This window comes from Oncorhynchus nerka, unplaced genomic scaffold (genome assembly GCF_034236695.1).
Source record: "Oncorhynchus nerka isolate Pitt River unplaced genomic scaffold, Oner_Uvic_2.0 unplaced_scaffold_728, whole genome shotgun sequence".
In the NCBI taxonomy this organism is placed as follows: domain Eukaryota; kingdom Metazoa; phylum Chordata; class Actinopteri; order Salmoniformes; family Salmonidae; genus Oncorhynchus; species Oncorhynchus nerka.
Window position 1 is genome coordinate 308,732 of NW_027040462.1, and position 17,152 is coordinate 325,883.

Below are 17,152 nucleotides of genomic sequence, written 5' to 3' on the forward strand. Positions count from 1 at the left end.
GGGAGAGATAAACCACAGCAGGTCTGATTATCCTCTATGCTGTTAGCTACTGTCCAGGGAGGGAGAGAGATAAACCACAGCAGGTCTGATTATCCTCTATGGTGTTAGCTACTGTCCAGAGAGAGAGAGATAAACCACAGCAGGTCTGATTATCCTCTATGGTGTTAGCTACTGTCCAGAGAGATAGAGATAAACCACAGCAGGTCTGATTATCCTCTATGGTGTTAGCTACTGTCCAGGGAGAGAGAGAGATAAACCACAGCAGGTCTGATTATCCTCTATGGTGTTAGCTACTGTCCAGAGAGAGAGAGATAAACCACAGCAGGTCTGATTATCCTCTATGGTGTTAGCTACTGTCCAGAGAGAGAGAGATAAACCACAGCAGGTCTGATTATCCTCTATGGTGTTAGCTACTGTCCAGAGAGAGAGAGATAAACCACAGCAGGTCTGATTATCCTCTATGGTGTTAGCTACTGTCCAGGGAGAGATAAACCACAGCAGGTCTGATTATCCTCTATGGTGTTAGCTACTGTCCAGGGAGAGATAAACCACAGCAGGTCTGATTATCCTCTATGGTGTTAGCTACTGTCCAGTGAGAGCTAACCACGGCAGGTCTGAATATCCTCTATGGTGTTAGCTACTGTCCAGGGAGAGATAAACCACAGCAGGTCTGATTATCCTATATGGTGTTAGCTACTGTCCAGAGAGAGAGAGATAAACCACAGCAGGTCTGATTATCCTCTATGGTGTTAGCTACTGTCCAGAGAGAGAGAGATAAACCACAGCAGGTCTGATTATCCTCTATGGTGTTAGCTACTGTCCAGGGAGAGATAAACCACAGCAGGTCTGATTATCCTCTATGGTGTTAGCTACTGTCCAGAGAGAGAGAGATAAACCACAGCAGGTCTGAATATCCTCTATGGTGTTAGCTACTGTCCAGAGAGAGATAAACCACAGCAGGTCTGATTATCCTCTATGGTGTTAGCTACTGTCCAGAGAGAGAGAGATAAACCACAGCAGGTCTGATTATCCTCTATGGTGTTAGCTACTGTCCAGAGAGAGAGAGAGATAAACCACAGCAGGTCTGAATATCCTCTATGGTGTTAGCTAATGTCCAGAGAGAGAGAGATAAACCACAGCAGGTCTGATTATCCTCTATGGTGTTAGCTACTGTCCAGAGAGAGATAAACCACAGCAGGTCTGATTATCCTCTATGGTGTTAGCTACTGTCCAGGGAGAGATAAACCACAGCAGGTCTGATTATCCTCTATGGTGTTAGCTACTGTCCAGAGAGAGATAAACCACAGCAGGTCTGATTATCCTCTATGGTGTTAGCTACTGTCCAGAGAGAGATAAACCACAGCAGGTCTGATTATCCTCTATGCTGTTAGCTACTGTCCAGAGAGAGAGAGATAAACCACAGCAGGTCTGATTATCCTCTATGGTGTTAGCTACTGTCCAGAGAGAGATAAACCACAGCAGGTCTGATTATCCTCTATGGTGTTAGCTACTGTCCAGAGAGAGAGAGATAAACCACAGCAGGTCTGATTATCCTCTATGGTGTTAGCTACTGTCCAGAGAGAGAGAGATAAACCACAGCAGGTCTGATTATCCTCTATGGTGTTAGCTACTGTCCAGGGAGAGAGAGAGATAAACCACAGCAGGTCTGATTATCCTCTATGGTGTTAGCTACTGTCCAGAGAGAGAGATAAACCACAGCAGGTCTGATTATCCTCTATGGTGTTAGCTACTGTCCAGGGAGAGATAAACCACAGCAGGTCTGATTATCCTCTATGGTGTTAGCTACTGTCCAGAGAGAGAGAGATAAACCACAGCAGGTCTGATTATCCTCTATGGTGTTAGCTACTGTCCAGGGAGAGATAAACCACAGCAGGTCTGATTATCCTCTATGGTGTTAGCTACTGTCCAGAGAGAGAGAGATAAACCACAGCAGGTCTGATTATCCTCTATGGTGTTAGCTACTGTCCAGAGAGAGAGATAAACCACAGCAGGTCTGATTATCCTCTATGGTGTTAGCTACTGTCCAGGGAGAGAGAGAGATAAACCACAGCAGGTCTGATTATCCTCTATGGTGTTAGCTACTGTCCAGAGAGAGATAAACCACAGCAGGTCTGATTATCCTCTATGGTGTTAGCTACTGTCCAGGGAGAGAGAGAGATAAACCACAGCAGGTCTGATTATCCTCTATGGTGTTAGCTACTGTCCAGGGAGAGATAAACCACAGCAGGTCTGATTATCCTCTATGGTGTTAGCTACTGTCCAGAGAGAGAGAGATAAACCACAGCAGGTCTGATTATCCTCTATGGTGTTAGCTACTGTCCAGAGAGAGAGAGATAAACCACAGCAGGTCTGATTATCCTCTATGGTGTTAGCTACTGTCCAGAGAGAGAGAGAGAGATAAACCACAGCAGGTCTGATTATCCTCTATGGTGTTAGCTACTGTCCAGAGAGAGAGAGAGATAAACCACAGCAGGTCTGATTATCCTCTATGGTGTTAGCTACTGTCCAGGGAGAGAGAGAGATAAACCACAGCAGGTCTGATTATCCTCTATGGTGTTAGCTACTGTCCAGGGAGAGATAAACCACAGCAGGTCTGAATACCCTCTATGGTGTTAGCTACTGTCCAGAGAGAGAGAGATAAACCACAGCAGGTCTGATTATCCTCTATGGTGTTAGCTACTGTCCAGAGAGAGAGATAAACCACAGCAGGTCTGATTATCCTCTATGGTGTTAGCTACTGTCCAGAGAGAGAGAGATAAACCACAGCAGGTCTGAATATCCTCTATGGTGTTAGCTACTGTCCAGGGAGAGAGAGATAAACCACAGCAGGTCTGATTATCCTCTATGGTGTTAGCTACTGTCCAGGGAGAGATAAACCACAGCAGGTCTGAATATCCTCTATGGTGTGAAAGAGAAAATGAGAGTGTTATGTCCCATATGGCACCATATTCCCTATATAGTGTACCAGAATGACCAGAATGTATTGCGCTAAATAGGGAATAGGGTGCCATTTTGGAGACATCCTAGTAGTTGAGCTTCCTGCAGTGACTACAGGGGAAGTGGCCCTATTGTATCTGCAGCCCAACGGGTCAGTAGAGAGTGAGTTCACTAGTTCCTCCGGCCTGCCCTCTCTCTCCTCCTGTTCTCTCCATAGACTTACATGGAAACAACAGAAACAATGTCCTCGCTCCCCTGAACTCACTGCTACACTTTTCTTTCCCAAGATGGAGAAACCCGATAAGGAGAATCTGAAGTTGTTTGTTTGTTGAAAAGGGAACAAGTTTTATATCACATCACTCAGTTGAACAACACTGGGATATGACTGCATAATATAATATGAAGTATGAAGGTATAAACTATACTAAAGATGGATATGACTGCATAATATAATATGAAGTATGAAGGTATAAACTATACTAAAGATGGATATGACTGCATAATATAATATGAAGTATGAAGGTATAAACTATACTAAAGATGGATATGACTGCATGATATAATATGAAGTATGAAGGTATAAACTATACTAAAGATGGATATGACTGCATAATATAATATGAAGTATGAAGGTATAAACTATACTAAAGATGGATATGACTGCATAATATAATATGAAGTATGAAGGTATAAACTATACTAAAGATGGATATGACTGCATAATATAATATGAAGTATGAAGGTATAAACTATACTAAAGATGGATATGACTGCATAATATAATATGAAGGTATAAACTATACTAAAGATGGATATGACTGCATAATATAATATGAAGTATGAAGGTATGAACTAAACTAAAGATGGATATGACTGCATAATATAATATGAAGTATGAAGGTATACACTATACTAAAGATGGATATGACTGCATAATATAATATGAAGTATGAAGGTATAAACTATACTAAAGATGGATATGACTGCATAATATAATATGAAGGTATAAACTATACTAAAGATGGATATGACTGCATAATATAATATGAAGTATGAAGGTATGAACTATACTAAAGATGGATATGACTGCATGATATAATATGAAGTATGAAGGTATGAACTAAACTAAAGATGGATATGACTGCATAATATAATATGAAGGTATGAACTATACTAAAGATGGATATGACTGCATAATATAATATGAAGGTATGAAGGTATAAACTATACTAAAGATGGATATGACTGCATAATATAATATGAAGGTATGAACTATACTAAAGATGGATATGACTGCATAATATAATATGAAGGTATAAACTAAACTAAAGATGGATATGACTGCATGATATAATATGAAGTATGAAGGTATAAACTAAACTAAAGATGGATATGACTGCATAATATAATATGAAGTATGAAGGTATAAACTAAACTAAAGATGGATATGACTGCATAATATAATATGAAGTATGAAGGTATAAACTATACTAAAGATGGATATGACTGCATAATATAATATGAAGTATGAAGGTATAAACTAAACTAAAGATGGATATGACTGCATAATATAATATGAAATATGAAGGTATGAACTAAGCTAAAGATGACCAGTTAGAATCCAGGGTGATAGAATGAAAAAAACGTAACTATGTTTCATGAGTCCCGTTCTAATCTCTAATCTGTTTTAATCTGACTATGCATACCTGTACAGACACCTGTAATCTGACTATGCATACCTGTACAGACAACTGTAATCTGACTATGCATACCTGTACAGCCAACTTTAATCTGACTATGCATACCTGTACAGCCAACTTTAATCTGTGTTTTAATCTGACTATGCATACCTGTACAGACAACTTTAATCTGTTATAATCTGACTATGCATACCTGTACAGACAACTTTAATCTGTGTTATAATCTGACTATGCATACCTGTACAGCCAACTTTAATCTGTGTTATAATCTGACTATGCATACCTGTACAGACAACTTTAATCTGTGTTATAATCTGGCTATGCATACCTGTACAACCAACTGTAATCTGTGTTTTAATCTGACTATGCATACCTGTACAGCCAACTGTAATCTGTGTTTTAATCTGACTATACATACCTGTACAGCCAACTGTAATCTGAGTTTTAATCTGACTATGCATACCTGTACAGCCAACTGTAATCTGAGTTTTAATCTGACTATGCATACCTGTACAGCCAACTGTAATCTGTGTTTTAATCTGACTATGCATACCTGTACAGCAAACTGTAATCTGAGTTTTAATCTGACTATGCATACCTGTACAGCCAACTTTAATCTGAGTTTTAATCTGACTATGCATACCTGTACAGCCAACTGTAATCTGAGTTTTAATCTGACTATGCATACCTGTACAGCCAACTGTAATCTGAGTTTTAATCTGACTATGCATACCTGTACAGACAGCTGTAATCTGAGTTTTAATCTGACTATGCATACCTGTACAGACAACTGTAATCTGAGTTTTAATCTGACTATGCATACCTGTACAGCCAATTTTAATCTGTGTTATAATCTGACTATACATACCTGTACAGCCAATTTTAATCTGTGTTATAATCTGACTATGCATACCTGTACAGACAACTTTAATCTGACTATACATACCTGTACAGACAACTTTAATCTGTGTTATAATCTGACTATACATACCTGTACAGCCAATTTTAATCTGTGTTATAATCTGACTATGCACACCTGTACAGCCAACTGTAATCTGTGTTTTAATCTGACTATGCATACCTGTACAGCCAATTTTAATCTGTGTTATAATCTGACTATACATACCTGTACAGCCAATTTTAATCTGTGTTATAATCTGACTATGCACACCTGTACAGCCAACTGTAATCTGTGTTTTAATCTGACTATGCATACATGTACAGCCAACTGTAATCTGAGTTTTAATCTGACTATGCATACCTGTACAGCCAACTGTAATCTGAGTTTTAATCTGACTATGCATACCTGTACAGACAACTTTAATCTGTGTTATAATCTGACTATGCATACCTGTACAGCCAATTTTAATCTGTGTTATAATCTGACTATACACACCTGTACAGCCAACTGTAATCTGTGTTATAATCTGACTATGCATACCTGTACAGCCAACTGTAATCTGTGTTTTAATCTGACTATGCATACCTGTACAGCCAACTGTAATCTGATTTTTAATCTGACTATGCATACCTGTACAGCCAACTGTAATCTGAGTTTTAATCTGACTATGCATACCTGTACAGCCAATTTTAATCTGTGTTATAATCTGACTATACATACCTGTACAGCCAATTTTAATCTGTGTTATAATCTGACTATGCATACCTGTACAGACAACTTTAATCTGACTATGCATACCTGTACAGCCAATTTTAATCTGTGTTATAATCTGACTATACATACCTGTACAGCCAACTGTAATCTGTGTTATAATCTGACTATGCATACCTGTACAGCCAACTGTAATCTGTGTTTTAATCTGACTATGCATACCTGTACAGCCAACTTTAATATGTGTTCTAATCTGACTATGCATACCTGTACAGACAACTTTAATCTGTGTTCTAATCTGACTATGCATACCTGTACAGCCAACTTTAATCTGTGTTATAATCTGACTATGCATACCTGTACAGACAACTTTAATCTGTGTTATAATCTGACTATGCATACCTGTACAGCCAACTTTAATCTGTGTTATAATCTGACTATGCATACCTGTACAGACAACTTTAATCTGACTATGCATACCTGTACAGCCAACTTTAATCTGTGTTATAATCTGGCTATGCATACCTGTACAGACAACTTTAATCTGTGTTATAATCTGGCTATGCATACCTGTACAGACAACTTTAATCTGTGTTATAATCTGGCTATGCATACCTGTACAGACAACTTTAATCTGTGTTATAATCTGGCTATGCATACCTGAACAGCCAACTGTAATCTGAGTTTTAATCTGGCTATGCATACCTGTACAGACAACTTTAATCTGACTATGCATACCTGTACAGCCAACTTTAATCTGTGTTATAATCTGACTATGCATACCTGTACAGCCAACTTTAATCTGTGTTATAATCTGACTATGCATACCTGTACAGCCAACTTTAATCTGTGTTATAATCTGACTATGCATACCTGTACAGACAACTTTAATCTGACTATGCATACCTGTACAGCCAACTTTAATCTGTGTTATAATCTGGCTATGCATACCTGTACAGACAACTTTAATCTGTGTTATAATCTGGCTATGCATACCTGTACAGACAACTTTAATCTGTGTTATAATCTGGCTATGCATACCTGTACAGACAACTTTAATCTGTGTTATAATCTGGCTATGCATACCTGAACAGCCAACTGTAATCTGAGTTTTAATCTGGCTATGCATACCTGTACAGCCAATTTTAATATGTGTTCTAATCTGACTATGCATACCTGTACAGCCAACTGTAATCTGAGTTTTAATCTGACTATGCATACCTGTACAGACAACTTTAATCTGACTATACATACCTGTACAGACAACTTTAATCTGTGTTATAATCTGACTATGCATACCTGTACAGACAACTTTAATCTGTGTTCTAATCTGACTATGCATACCTGTACTGTCACGTTCTGTCCATCGTTCGTATGTGTTTTCCTTGTTTTAGTGTTGGTCAGGACGTGAGCTGGGTGGGCATTCTATGTTGTGTGTCTGGTTTGTCTATTTCTATGTTTGGCCTGATATGGTTCTCAATCAGAGGCAGGTGTTAGTCATTGTCTCTGATTGGGAACCATATTTAGGTAGCCTGTTTTGTGTTGGGTTTTGTGGGTGATTGTTCCTGTCTCTATGTTTGCACCAGATAGGACTGTTTAGGTTTTCACTTTTCTTGTTTTGTATAGTCTGTTCATGTATAGTCGTCTTTATTAAAAACATGAATAACCACCACGCTGCATTTTGGTCCGCCTCTCTTTCACCAGAAGAAAACCGTTACAGAATCACCCACCAACCAAGGACCAAGCGGCGTGGTAAACAGAGGCAGCAGCAACAGCAGCAGCAGGAGAAGCGGCAGGTGCAGCAGGAGCAACAGCAGCAAAGGCAGCAGCAGGAGAAGCATCAGAGGCAGCAGCAGCAGTGGGAGAGGCTGCACTATTTGGATAAATGGACTTGGGAGGAGATCCTTGACGGAAAAGGACCCTGGGCAGAGCCAGGGGAATATTGCCGCCCCAAAGCCGAGCTGGAGGCAGCGAAAGCAGAGAGGCGGCATTATGAGGAGCTAGCATGGCAGAGCGGCTGGAAGCCCGAGAGGCACCCCCAAAATTTCTTGGGGGGGTCACAGGGAGAGTGTGGCAGAGTCAGGAGTCAGACCTGAGCCAACTCCCCCTGTTTACCGTAAGGAGCCATGGATGGAATTGGAGCTGTCGGCGAAGCAGAGTGCTGAGTCTGAGAGTGTGGAGGATGTATTGGACAGAGTAGAAAGAAAGCTGTTGGTTTGGCATAGTATGCACGGCATACCAGTGCCAGCACCACGCATCAGGCCTACAGTGCGTCCCGCCTGTCCAGCGCTGCCGGAGCCTTCCTCCTCTCCAGCACAGCCAGAGTCTCCCGCCTGTCCGGCGCTGTCAGAGCTACCGCCCCTCATGCCAGAGGCGCCAGAGCCCCTCATTCCAGAGGCCGCTAGTGCCGCCAGTCTGCCCAGCGCCGCAAGTGCCGCCAGTCTGCCCAGCGCCGCCAGTGCCGCCAGTCTGCCCAGCGCCGTCTGAGCTACCAGTCTGTCCAGCGCCGCCAGTGCCGCCAGTCTGCCCAGCGCCGTCTGAGCTACCCGTCTGCCCAGCGCCGCCAGTGCCACCAGTCTGCCCAGCGCCGCCAGTGCCACCAGTCTGCCCAGCGCCGCCAGTGCCGCCAGTCTGCCCAGCGCCGTCTGAGCTACCAGTCTGCCCAGCGCCGCCAGTCTGCCCAGCGCCGCCAGTCTGCCAGGATCCGCGAGTCAGCCAGGATCCGCCAGAACTGCAAGTCGGCCAGGATCTGCCAGTCAGCCAGGATCTGCCAGTCAGCCAGGATCTGCCAGTCGGCCAGGATCCGCCAGTCGGCCAGGATCTGCCAGAACTGCCAGTCGGCCAGGATCTGCCAGTCGGCCAGGATCTGCCGGTCAGCCAGGATCAGTTAGATCCGCCATTCAGCCAGGATCCGCCAGAAGTGCCAGTCAGCCAGGATCTGCCAGAACTGCCAGTCGGCCAGGATCTGCCAGTCGGCCAGGATCTGCCAGTCAGCCAGGATCCGCCAGTCTGCCAGGATCAGATAGATCCGCCATTCAGCCAGGATCCGCCAGTGTGCCAGGATCCGCCAGTCAGCCAGGATCCGCCAGTGTGCCAGGATCAGTTAGATACGCCATTCAGCCAGGATCCGCCAGTGTGCCAGGATCCGCCAGTCAGCCAGGATCCGCCAGTCTGCCAGGATCAGTTAGATCCGCCATTCAGCCAGGATCCGCCAGTGTGCCAGGATCCGCCAGTCAGCCAGGATCCGCCAGTCTGCCAGGATCCGCCAGTCAGCCAGGATCCGCCAGAACTGCCAGTCGGCCAGGATCTGCCAGTCGGCCAGGATCTGCCAGTCGGCCAGGATCTGCCAGTCGGCCAGGATCTGCCAGTCAGCCAGGATCAGTTAGATCCGCCATTCAGCCAGGATCCGCCAGTCTGCCAGGATCCACCAGTCAGCCAGGATCCGCCAGAAGTGCCAGTCAGCCAGGATCTGCCAGATCCGCTAGTCAGCCAGGATCCGCCAGTCAGCCAGGATCTGCCAGTCAGCCAGGATCTGCCGGAACCACCAGCCAGCCAGGATCTGGTAGATCCATCAACCTGCCTGAGCTTCCTCTCACTCCTGAGCTTCCTCTCGCTCCTGAGCTTCCTCTCGCTCCTGAGCTTCCCCTCGGTCCCGAGCTTCCCCTCGGTCCCGAGCTTCCCCTCGGTCCCGAGCTTCCCCTCAGTCCTGAGCTACCTCAGTCCAGTGGGGCCCGTTGTTAGGTTTCCTAGGCCAAGGTTAGCGGCGAGGGTCGCCACTCAAGGGACACTAAGGAGGTGGACTAAGACAATTATGGAGTGGGGTCCACGTCCAGCGCCAGAGCCGCCACCGCGGACAGATGCCCACCCAGACCCCCCCCTATAGGTTTAGGTTGTGCGTTCGGAGTCCGCACCTTGGGGGGGGGAGTTCTGTCACGTTCTGTCCATCGTTCGTATGTGTTTTCCTTGTTTTAGTGTTGGTCAGGACGTGAGCTGGGTGGGCATTCTATGTTGTGTGTCTGGTTTGTCTATTTCTATGTTTGGCCTGATATGGTTCTCAATCAGAGGCAGGTGTTAGTCATTGTCTCTGATTGGGAACCATATTTAGGTAGCCTGTTTTGTGTTGGGTTTTGTGGGTGATTGTTCCTTTCTCTGTGTTTGCACCAGATAGGACTGTTTAGGTTTTCGCTTTTCTTGTTTTGTATAGTCGTCTTTATTAAAAACATGAATAACCACCACGCTGCATTTTGGTCCGCCTCTCTTTCACCAGAAGAAAACCCTTACATGTACAGCCAACTTTAATCTGTGTTTTAATCTGACTATGCATACCGGTACAGCCAACTTTAATCTGTGTTATAATCTGACTATGCATACCTGTTGTGACGACCCTCCCACTCTGTCTGCCGTATTCTGTCTTTGTTCTTGTTTCCTTATTAGGATGCCGGTGGGCGGAGTGCAGAGGGTCGTCAGCTACATGGGAAACACCTGGGCCAGGTGTCTCCCAGGATAAATAGACCTCTTCCACATTCATGGAGGAGACTCTCTCCATGCAGACACCTTTGTAGATTGTGTTGTGGTTCTTGGTGGCCTTTTTGTTTGTTTGCGTTGGCACCTTTCAACACCCTGCATTCTCACATTCATGCATGCAAAACACTCACTTACACTACTGATTACTGATTACACACACCATTGTATATTATACTTAGTTGCTTTAGTTAATAAATATATATTTTGCTACTCCTTATCTCCACGTTGTCTCCATTTGTTACGGGCTTTGAGCCGGTTCGTGACAAGTGGGGGCTCATCCGGGATCTTTGAACTATTGGTTTGGGAGACCGTGGAGGTACGTGTTTGGTTTGAATATGGTGTTTGAGTGTGATCGGCCCAGTATTGGTTTCCTTTGTTGTTTGGTTTGTGTGCTGCGTTGGAGAGAGTATAATGGTTAGTTTCCAGGCCTTGCCTAGCCTGAACTCTTGTTCTACTTTCTGTTGGGAAGTCAGTCTGAGGAGGTGAGTAAATCGGCTGTGTACCTCGGTAGCATATTTGTGTAGGGTAGTGGAACTTGCTACCCGGAGCTATAGCCTTTTTCCCCTGATAGGCTTAGCGACGTGTTTCAATTTTGGACATGTTGGGCATGGTTAAATGTTTGTTATTTTTGTGTGGTGTCTGTGGACTGAGCAGTTGTCTCGGGGGCAAGTCCGTGGCTTGGTGGAATTTGCCAGCATGCTGGGGAGTTCTATTTCCTTGCCAGCGGGCTACAGTGCGTAAATACCCACCGCAAATCTGCACGAAGACTAGGGTTGAGTTATTGTAGGTTTTGGGGAAGTTCCGTATCTCATCTCTCTTCTGTGGTGCTCAGGGTGATTGTCATTTCTCTGGTTGTGGTCTGATGTGCTCAGCAGAGGAGTTGAGCAAGATTATTTACTTATGACTATGGTGTTTCCCATGTATACAAGTTCATTCACTTTCCATCAGAGGACCTGTTAGAATTATGTACTTAAGAACAGCTGTTGAAGATCGCTGAACACTACAAGCTTAAATGATTGAAATTAGTGAAATTCTGTTTCGTTGGAAGTGACTATGAATCGTTGGAAGTGACTATGAATCGTTGGAAGTGACTATGAATCGTTGGAAGTGACTATGAATCGTTGGAAGTGACTATGAATCGTTGGAAGTGACTATGAATCGTTGGAAGTGACTATGAATCGTTGGGAGTTGTAAAAATTAAGAAGGACCCTGATGTTCTTTTCGTTGGAGTTTGTAGCTGTTGGTCTTTTGTGCCATGTTCCTGAATGTTTACATGACTGACCATTGTTTCGGGTTGTCATGTTCTATCTTTCCTGTCTGTTCCCTCCTGGTCTTGTGTTCTTCTTTCCTCTTAAATATTGCTTCCTATGCGCAAAGGTTGCTGAGGTGTGAGGAGGAGGTTGGTTGGGGCAGGTGGAGGTGTGAACACATAACCCCTCACCAATTTGGGACGCAGAGGCCTGTGTCAATTTGGGACGCAGAGGCCTGTGTCAATTTGGGACGCAGAGGCCTGTGTCAATTTGGGACGCGGGAGGCCTGTGTCAATTTGGGACGCGGGGAGGCCTGTGTCAATTTGGGACGCGGGAGGCCTGTGTCAATTTGGGACGCGGGAGGCCTGTGTCAATTTGGGACGCGGGAGGCCTGTGTCAATTTGGGACGACGCGGGAGGCCTGTGTCAATTTGGGACGACGCGGGAGGCCTGTGTCAATTTGGGACGCGGGAGGCTGGTATGTTGTTCCGGGGTCCTTGTTGGTCCCCGGTTTTATGGGGGGGGGATGTGACGACCCTCCCACTCTGTCTGCCGTATTCTGTCTTTGTTCTTGTTTCCTTATTAGGATGCCGGTGGGCGGAGTGCAGAGGGTCGTCAGCTACATGGGAAACACCTGGGCCAGGTGTCTCCCAGGATAAATAGACCTCTTCCACATTCATGGAGGAGACTCTCTCCATGCAGACACCTTTGTAGATTGTGTTGTGGTTCTTGGTGGCCTTTTTGTTTGTTTGCGTTGGCACCTTTCAACACCCTGCATTCTCACATTCATGCATGCAAAACACTCACTTACACTACTGATTACTGATTACACACACCATTGTATATTATACTTAGTTGCTTTAGTTAATAAATATATATTTTGCTACTCCTTATCTCCACGTTGTCTCCATTTGTTACGGGCTTTGAGCCGGTTCGTGACAAGTGGGGGCTCATCCGGGATCTTTGAACTATTGGTTTGGGAGACCGTGGAGGTACGTGTTTGGTTTGAATATGGTGTTTGAGTGTGATCGGCCCAGTATTGGTTGCCTTTGTTGTTTGGTTTGTGTGCTGCGTTGGAGAGACTATAATGGTTAGTTTCCAGGCCTTGCCTAGCCTGGAAACTCTTGTTCTACTTTCTGTTGGGAAGTCAGTCTGAGGAGGTGAGTAAATCGGCTGTGTACCTCGGTAGCATATTTGTGTAGGGTAGTGGAACTTGCTACCCGGAGCTATAGCCTTTTTCCCCTGATAGGCTTAGCGACGTGTTTCAATTTTGGACATGTTGGGCATGGTTAAATGTTTGTTATTTTTGTGTGGTGTCTGTGGACTGAGCAGTTGTCTCGGGGGCAAGTCCGTGGCTTGGTGGAATTTGCCAGCATGCTGGGGAGTTCTATTTCCTTGCCAGCGGGCTACAGTGCGTAAATACCCACCGCAAATCTGCACGAAGACTAGGGTTGAGTTATTGTAGGTTTTGGGGAAGTTCCGTATCTCATCTCTCTTCTGTGGTGCTCAGGGTGATTGTCATTTCTCTGGTTGTGGTCTGATGTGCTCAGCAGAGGAGTTGAGCAAGATTATTTACTTATGACTATGGTGTTTCCCATGTATACAAGTTCATTCACTTTCCATCAGAGGACCTGTTAGAATTATGTACTTAAGAACAGCTGTTGAAGATCGCTGAACACTACAAGCTTAAATGATTGAAATTAGTGAAATTCTGTTTCGTTGGAAGTGACTATGAATCGTTGGAAGTGACTATGAATCGTTGGAAGTGACTATGAATCGTTGGAAGTGACTATGAATCGTTGGGAGTTGTAAAAATTAAGAAGGACCCTGATGTTCTTTTCGTTGGAGTTTGTAGCTGTTGGTCTTTGTGCCATGTTCCTGAATGTTTACATGACTGACCATTGTTTCGGTTGTCATGTTCTATCTTTCCTGTCTGTTCCCTCCTGGTCTTGTGTTCTTCTTTCCTCTTAAATATTGCTTCCTATGCGCAAAGGTTGCTGAGGTGTGAGGAGGAGGTTGGTTGGGGCAGGTGGAGGTGTGAACACATAACCCCTCACCAATTTGGGACGCAGAGGCCTGTGTCAATTTGGGACGCAGAGGCCTGTGTCAATTTGGGACGCAGAGGCCTGTGTCAATTTGGGACGCAGAGGCCTGTGTCAATTTGGGACGCGGGAGGCCTGTGTCAATTTGGGACGCGGGAGGCCTGTGTCAATTTGGGACGCGGGAGGCCTGTGTCAATTTGGGACGCGGGAGGCCTGTGTCAATTTGGGACGCGGGAGGCCTGTGTCAATTTGGGACGCGGGAGGCTGGTATGTTGTTCCGGGGTCCTTGTTGGTCCCCGGTTTTATGGGGGGGAATGTGACGACCCTCCCACTCTGTCTGCCGTATTCTGTCTTTGTTCTTGTTTCCTTATTAGGATGCCGGTGGGCGGAGTGCAGAGGGTCGTCAGCTACATGGGAAACACCTTGGCCAGGTGTCTCCCAGGATAAATAGACCTCTTCCACATTCATGGAGGAGACTCTCTCCATGCAGACACCTTTGTAGATTGTGTTGTGGTTCTTGGTGGCCTTTTTGTTTGTTTGCGTTGGCACCTTTCAACACCCTGCATTCTCACATTCATGCATGCAAAACACTCACTTACACTACTGATTACTGATTACACACACCATTGTATATTATACTTAGTTGCTTTAGTTAATAAATATGTATTTTGCTACTCCTTATCTCCACGTTGTCTCCATTTGTTACGGGCTTTGAGCCGGTTCGTGACACTGTACAGACAACTTTAATCTGTGTTATAATCTGGCTATGCATACCTGTACAGACAACTTTAATCTGTGTTATAATCTGGCTATGCATACCTGTACAGCCAACTTTAATCTGTGTTATAATCTGGCTATGCATACCTGTACAGACAACTGTAATCTGTGTTATAATCTGGCTATGCATACCTGTACAGACAACTTTCAGGAAATGGTTTTTACCTATTCATTATGAGAGCGCTATCATGTGCCGTTTTGGCTCTAACTAAGAGAACACTGTTGTTTTACAACCACAACATCCACTTGTTTTGGTTTGGGTTCAGAATGCAATGTGTTCACAAACAATGGTTAAGAACCCAGAACAGTCCCTGGGCTCACATGCCTGGTGGATAACTTACCCTGTAATTGGCATTGATGTGTGTGTGTGTGTGTGTGTGTGTGTGTGTGTGTGTGTGTGTGTGTGTGTGCGCCCGCGTGCATAACTTACCCTAATGTAGTTGGCGTTGATATAGCTGCTGAGAGGGTCGAAGGAGCTCTTGGTCCTCAGGATCACTCTGGAATGTGGATCTGCAGGTGACAATAGATATGTTACCAGCTATTAGAATCAGATAGATATGTTAGTGACTGGAGGTTCCAGCTATTAGAATCAGATAGATATGTTAGTGACTGGAGGTTCCAGCTGTTAGAATCAGATAGATATGTTAGTGACTGGAGGTTCCAGCTGTTAGAATCAGATAGATATGTTAGTGACTGCAGACAGGACTATTCTGTCTGGACTGTTCTGTCTGAAGAGTACTGTCTGGACTGTTCTGTCTGGACTGTTCTGTCTGAAGAGTTCTGTCTGGTGTGTTCTGTCTGGACTGTTCTGTCTGAAGAGTTCTGTCTGGACTTCTCTGTCTGGACTTCTCTGTCTGAAGTGTTTTGTCTGGACTGTTCTGTCTGGACTGTTCTGTCTGGACTTCTCTGTCTGAAGAGTTCTGTCTGGACTGTTCTGTCTGAAGTGTTCTGTCTGGACTTCTCTGTCCGAAGAGTTCTGTCTGGACTTCTCTGTCTGAAGAGTTCTGTCTGGACTGTTCTGTCTGGACTGTTCTGTCTGAAGTGTTCTGTCTGGACTGTTCTGTCTGGACTGTTCTGTCTGGACTGTTCTGTCTGGACTGTTCTGTCTGGACTGTTCTGTCTGGACTTCTCTGTCTGATGTGTTCTGTCTGGACTTATCTGTCTGAAGTGTTTTGTCTGAAGTGTTCTGTCTGGACTTCTCTGTCTGAAGTCTTCTGTCTCGACCCCAGACCCCAACCTCAACCCCAGACCCCAACATCAACCCCAGACCTCAACCCCAGACCTCAACCCCAGACCCCAGACCTCGACCCCAGACCCCAACCCCAGACTCCAGACCCCAACCTAAACCCCAGACCTCAACCCCAGACCCCAACCTCAACCCCAGACCTCAACCCCAGACCCCAACCTCAACCCCAGACCTCAACCCCAGACCCCAACCCCAGACTCCAGACCCCAACCTAAACCCCAGACCTCAACCCCAGACCCCAACCTCAACCCCCAGACCTCAACCCCAGACCCCAACCTCAACCCCAGACCTCAACCCCAGACCCCAGACTCCCAATCTCAACCCCAGACCCCAGACCTCAACCCCAGACCCCAGACCTCAACCCCAGACCCCAACCTCAACCCCAGATCCCAACCTCAACCCCAGACCTCAGACCCCAATCTCAACCTCAACCCCAGACCTCAACCCCAGACTACAACCCCAGACCCCAGACCTCAACCCCTGACCTCAACCCCTGACCTCAACCCCAGACTACAACCCTAGACCCCAACCTCAACCCCAGACCTCAACCCCAGACCTCAACCCCAGACCCCAGACCCCAACCTCAACCCCTGACCTCAACCCCAGACTACAACCCTAGACCCCAACCTCAACCCCAGACCTCAACCCCAGACCTCAACCCCAGACCTCAACCCCTGACCTCAACCCCTGACCCCAACCTCAACCCCAGACCTCAACCCCAGACCTCAACCCCAGACCTCAACCCCAGACCACAACCCCAGACTACAACCCCAGACCCCTCTGTGCTCTGCGTGTTGAAGGAAGACTGCTGGTTCAGACAGGAAGCCTGATAACGTTCCAAGGTGTGAACGGGAAGACAGTAACATTCCAACCCAACTGTCTTTTTATTACAGAATGATGTCATTCACACACACACACACACACACTCACTCACTCACTCACACTCACACTCACCCACTACTATAACACCCTATTCCCTAGTTAGTGCACTACTATAACACCCTATTCCCTACTTAGTCGCTACTATAGCACCCTATTCCCTAG

General features: G+C 45.5%; 1 protein-coding gene across 1 annotated transcript in view; it reads right to left on the minus strand.

Annotated features, from left to right (window-relative positions):
• LOC135571146 (receptor-type tyrosine-protein phosphatase R-like) overlaps positions 1–17,152 on the minus strand; it is a 51,823-nt gene that overhangs the window by 16,955 nt on the left and 17,716 nt on the right. Inside the window, exon 7 of the mRNA XM_065016940.1 lies at positions 15,293–15,372. Coding sequence (XP_064873012.1) covers positions 15,293–15,372 — 80 coding nt within the window. The remainder of the gene's footprint in view (positions 1–15,292; positions 15,373–17,152) is intronic.